We start from the raw sequence: 5790 nt of genomic DNA, 5'->3' as shown, positions 1-5790 counted from the left end.
CTAAGGAAAACTCAATCAACTAAACCAAACGTATTAAAAGATTTTCTTTTTCTCACTCACAATCATAATATTTGCCTCTTCAAACCCCAACTCATTACTTAGACCAGCCCGCACCACATTGCAGTCATTCTTCAGAGGCCGAGTTTTCGGCCTTTACCTCATCCAGTCCAAAGCAACGTTGCCTGCCACCACTGCACCATCTTATATATTCAATCAATTTTGCTTTATTAAGGACATATATACATATAATTTTAAAACGCTTCAATCATAAAATATTTTACCAAAAAACAAACATGCAGCTTATAGTTTAGCTAAGGTGATTTTATTATATGCAAACCCTTTTATTTATGTTATTGTTTCCATTTGTCTTATAAGTATTTTGAATAATGATTTTTTTTTTGGGTTTATTCATGAAAATTGACGAACCTAAAAATGGGTGTCTAAGATAAATCTATCAACGTAAGTCGTAAGATTAATTTTGTCCCATTTGATAGCTTCATATTAATGAGATGCCTTTATTTAAAAAAAAAAAATCCTCCAACTTCTTCTAACATTTTGGTGATTTATTGGATTACATTTGTTGTATAAACTATTTTGTTCTCTTGGAACCTTTCAGATTTTTTAATGAAATATATTATTACTTGGAAAAAAAATAATTTTTAAAAATAGCATCCGTCCTATAGGATCATATCAATTGATTTCCGGTATAATATGAAGGAATGTGTTTAATTATTTTTATATATATTTAATAAACAATAATTACTTTTTATTTATATATAAATAAACACGCATCACATAATTATTTGTTTATTGATTGATTAAGTTTTAATTCAATTGATATAAATGATGTTATAATAATATGAAAAACATGGACTCTAATGGTAAAACCCTCCACTCTAATGATTGGGATAACAGCAATGGATGTCAAAGGTGGGAGAGGAAGACGTAGACAGACAAGTGCATGGATATTTGGAGTAGAGCTGTATTAATATACAGAAAAAAATGACGATTAATAATATTGTTGATAGCGGAGACAAAGACGGGTGTCAGGAAGGGGTTAATTGGATGGAGGAACATGGGGTTTGGAAGCAATCCAGGGCCAGTGCGTTTGAAAGTTCAAGGTAAAAACGGGCTGCTGTTGAACATACCTCCATCATAGCTCTCTGCAGAACACCTCCATTGAGGTGATATCTATCAGCCGATGAGATTTTAAGTAAAAATTCGATTGATCGGTAGATATCAAAATTTTCTTTTTTCTTTTTTGAATTTTTAATAATTTATTTTATCAAAGTTTGTGGAAAACTAGAGAAGGAAATAGAGTTTGAAAGCGGTCAGCAGTGAGGAGGGAATTACGAAATAGTTGTTGAATCTTGAAGCTGTTTGGGAAAGGATAGTAGGGTGTGGAATCATGAAGGTGCTTTGTTTTAGGATTGGATTTAGTCCATCTGTTGATTGTTACTTCAACTCACCAGAACCTAAGAATCTCTCCTGGGTTAAGCAAATATATGTATATAGTATTCGTCGGAATCTTCATCGTTGAATTTCCAAGTAATTCCCTAACAATATTCCATTCACTGCTTCAACTAAATGCTTAATTATTAATTAAACCAGATAATCAAATAGCCTTAGAGATAATACGTTGTTGCAAAATTGCTGGATTACGAAGCTAGGGATATATACCTATACAAATCGTGTCTACAAAGTCTACATTAACCGAAGATAAACAATTTAATTAACACAAATGCGTTGTAATTATAGTAATTAAAACAAATAAAACCAACTCTCGAATACATTTCCTTCGAACCAATAAGCCCATGGCTTCTCAGTCTCATAATTTTTCCGGAAATTATTTAGTGTTGAGGCCAAACGAAGTGAGTGTTCTCTATCTTTTCCGCCTCCTATGGGACCATGAACTTGAAAAGAAAGCCTTTGTGGAGTGCCCACCGGAGAAATTCCAGGAAAATATCCGCCGGAAATGGCTTATTTTCATGTCTCTATCGTCCCAAAAGATGCTTCTCCATGCAGCAAAGCCCCTGAGATGGATCGGCGAAAAGCTGGAAATGTGGGTGAACTTGGTCTCATTGAACGACAACGTTTTCGTGCTTTTCTTCAATCTTTTGCGAGGTTGTAATTAACCCACTTTGACAGAAAAATTGCTGTAAATAAAAACAGAGAATGTGCATGGATTGATGATTAGGTTGACTACAGGTAAGGTGAAAATGGTGGATCGAGAATCGGAAGCTTTCGTGTCCTTCATTGGAAGCCTAGATAGGCGAGTTGAATTAGACCAGAATATCAAACCTGGAGATTGCAGATACTTTGGAGCATTGGCGGCTATGGCGGCTAAAATTTCTTACGAGAATCAAGCTTTTGTTGAAAGAATTGTTAGAGATTACTGGAAGGTAATTTCTTTAAAAATTTAATCCTTAGTTTTTTTCATTTCATTGGCCAAGTTTATTTTTTTCTTTTTCTGAAAACTCTTTTACGCTGCATGCAATAAGTTAATGCATATATATTCTTTTCTTTGTGTTAAAAATTAAGTGAAGGATGGATAATAAATAGAAGTGAGGAAGATTTTGGTATTGTTGGTAAAAATTGATTTCTCGAATTTGGAAGGTCGGGCAAGTTTCATTGTTTATAATTGTGATGTGTATTTCTCTATTTTACGTATATAGTCCGGCTTTTGTTTGATTTTTCATCTATTGTGTATAATTATATTTGATAGATTATAGATCGTAGTTAGTCGAAAGTACATTGATACTTACTTTATGTAGTCTTTTTTTTTAAAAAAACCTATGTTGTAGTTAATCAGGATATATATGTTAATACATATCTTTTGCTTTCGGAAAGATCAAATGTTAGTCAATATAAATTATTTAAAAAATTACACATTTTTAAAATTAATTGAACCTACAAAATACAAAAATAACGTTTTTTTTTTTAAATTTGTAGTCAAACAATTGATGACAAGTCTTTTTACACTTTTCCATTAAAAAAAATTTATCCAATTTATTGAATATTGAATAATATGAAGAGGCTACAAATTGGTGCAGATGGAATTTATTGGGTACTACAGCTTCTGGAATGGTAAGAAAAAATCCAATAGTTCACAAATATCTCACTCAGTTTTTTTCAAGTATTTATATTTGTAAGATTATGAATTCTATATCTATATTTTAAAAATAAATAAATAAAGGATCGGATCCACATAATTCTTTTATTATTTACAAAATTAAACGTCGAAGCATGGAATTCCTTTAGCAGATTATCAAAAGAAGAGCAACACACAAGCCTTTATGGTTCACGATAAAACAACAGATATGATAATCGTAGCCTTCAGAGGAACCGAACCCTTCAATGCTGATGATTGGAGCACCGATTTAGACCTCTCCTGGTACGAACTGGACGAGATGGGAAAGATCCATGGTGGATTCATGAAAGCTTTGGGGTTAGTCATGGAAAAAGGTTGGCCACCTCACATCGACGACGACCGCCGCCCACCGGCTTACTACACCATACGGGAGAAGCTGAAACAAAAACTGAATCCAAACAACGAAGCGAGATTCATGGTGGCTGGTCACAGTCTGGGTGGGGCTTTATCGATATTGTTCGCGGCTGTTTTGGCGTTGCATAAAGAAACGTGGCTGTTGAATAGAATGGAAGGGGTGTATACGTTTGGGCAGCCGAGGGTCGGTGACAAGAAGTTCAAAGAGTTCATGGAATTACAGTTGAGGAAGCATGGGATTAGGTATCTGAGATATGTTTACTGCAATGATGTGGTCCCTAGAACACCTACTGATGATTTGACCTTTTTGTATAAGCACTTTGGGACATGCCTTTACTTCAATAGCTGCTACAAAGGGAAGGTGAGAGTCCCAAAAACCTTTAACACATTGGATTATTGTTTCGGTTTGGTTAGTTTTCTGGAATAATGAAATCTGATTTTGTGGAGCAGGTACTTGAGGAACAGCCCCACAAGAATTACATCTCACTGTATGCATGGATACCCAGATTCTTGAATTCGGGATGGGAACTTGTAAGGGGGTTCATTCTGCCATTGATAAAGGGTCCAGAATATAAAGAAACTTGGTCGCTTATTGTGCTTAGATTATGGGGACTCGGTTTCCCAGGCTTATCTGCTCATAATCCCCATGAATATGTTAATGCAACTCGATTGATTTCTCGTCGGATATATCACCAACTTCAACATCATCACCCCCATCCATGGAAAACCATCAATGGAAGCCTAAAATAAGAGACCTTTTTAACACCCATTTTAGCTAATGAATTAGAGATGCTGTATTTCATTTTTATTCTTCAGAACAAATGGAAATGATCATTTTAATTAGAGACTTTGGGCCATTGTTTGAAGATTACTGCTGTTATTATAAAGATTCATTAATAGAATTAAAGAAGTAATACACGTAATGATTTGCAAAAAATGATGAATTCATTTTGGTGGAGCTCCAAAGCTGATGGAAGACAGAAAACTCATTGGATGTCTTGGGATTGTCTTTGTGTTCCTAAGAAATTGGAAGGGATGGGGTTCAAGTCTTCACTGGTTCAACTTAGCGATGCTTGCAAAACAGGGTTGGAGGTTCTTGTCGAATCCTATTTCTCTTCCATCACAAATCTTCAAAACCAAATATTATTCTTATTAGTGAACTGACTACGCTCAGTAAATGACTGTTAACAGTTTGTTAGCAGTTAGGTTTCAGCTTGGTCGGCGTTAATCAGTTTGCTATATAAACACAGTCCATCTTCTATTGTAACTAAGAGTTTTAAGCTGAAATAATAAAATTTCATCATCTTCTTTCTTTAGTTTATTGTTTTTGTATATCCTTAAGATTCTTGATTTGTGTTCATGGTATCAAAGCTATTGCGTAATAGCTTTTCGAGTCCTGTTGAGAATTATTTATATTGACTGAACTAGTGCTGTAAGGTTGTACAATTTTGCTGGCGTTTCTATTGGTATTCAGGGTTCTAGTGTAATGGCTGTTGTGACATACAAAAGTCAAAACAATGCACATCCTGTAAATCAACATGATCGTGGTGACCCTATCAATGAGGAGCTTGAATGGACAGCCTAGGTACAGGGATGTCTTCTTAGAATGTTAATGAGTCTCCTTCATTCCATTCTTGGTCTTCTTTATCTTCTTTAATTTTCATCAACCCATCAGTTTCCAAAGCATGAGATTGTCAAGTTGACTGAGAATAATGGCATTGTTTGGAAACATCAAGTTACATTGATAGTGAGGGGTATGCGTTAAGTGGTTTTGTTTTAGACACTATAGAAACTCCTCCTCAGTATGTCAAAAAGAAGGACAGTCAAGCAATTGAGAACACACAGTTTGTTGGTTTTAGACAACAGAATACGCTACTTGCATCGTGGTTATTATCAACTGTTAATGATGATATCGTACCTCATTTGATTGGTACAAATACTGCTCTTGCTGTATGGAATGCTATAAGTAGGATGTTTGCTACTCGTTTTTGCACTAAGATATCAGATATAGTATTTAAATGCAGTTAAGAAAATAAAGGAATTCATCAATCAATAATTCGAAACACGTCCCCGCTAAACAAATGGAAGCCACTCAAAAGTTTATCTCAAAATGTCATCAATAATGACAGATAAAAGAAATAAAGAATATTTAAACCATGCATGCATCTTACGCTTTCAATTAAAATTTTTAATATAACAAATGATTAATTAAATGTTTATAACCATGCATGGTCTTTCTTGTGATGTACAAATGATTCTATGCATGATACAAGCTAGATGTATAA

The 5790-nt window shown here is 34.3% G+C and overlaps 2 protein-coding genes across 2 annotated transcripts; both read left to right on the top strand.

Annotated features, from left to right (window-relative positions):
- Positions 1-1813: 1813 nt before the first annotated feature.
- On the top strand, positions 1814-2743 carry LOC107943279 (triacylglycerol lipase OBL1-like). Its single transcript, XM_016877028.2, has 3 exons — positions 1814-2124; positions 2209-2402; positions 2726-2743. The coding sequence occupies exons 1-3, from the start codon at positions 1815-1817 to the stop codon at positions 2741-2743; spliced, it is 522 nt and encodes a 173-aa protein (XP_016732517.1). The 5' UTR covers position 1814.
- A 314-nt stretch (positions 2744-3057) lies between these two features.
- On the top strand, positions 3058-4348 carry LOC107943280 (triacylglycerol lipase OBL1-like). Its single transcript, XM_016877029.2, has 3 exons — positions 3058-3087; positions 3265-3866; positions 3956-4348. The coding sequence occupies exons 2-3, from the start codon at positions 3297-3299 to the stop codon at positions 4253-4255; spliced, it is 870 nt and encodes a 289-aa protein (XP_016732518.1). The 5' UTR covers positions 3058-3087; positions 3265-3296; the 3' UTR covers positions 4256-4348.
- The last annotated feature ends 1442 nt before the right edge of the window (positions 4349-5790 follow it).

Source organism: Gossypium hirsutum, chromosome A11 (genome assembly GCF_007990345.1).
Source record: "Gossypium hirsutum isolate 1008001.06 chromosome A11, Gossypium_hirsutum_v2.1, whole genome shotgun sequence".
Lineage (NCBI taxonomy): Eukaryota > Viridiplantae > Streptophyta > Magnoliopsida > Malvales > Malvaceae > Gossypium > Gossypium hirsutum.
The sequence above is the reverse complement of the archived record's forward strand: the minus strand, read 5'-3'. Positions and strand labels throughout refer to the sequence as shown.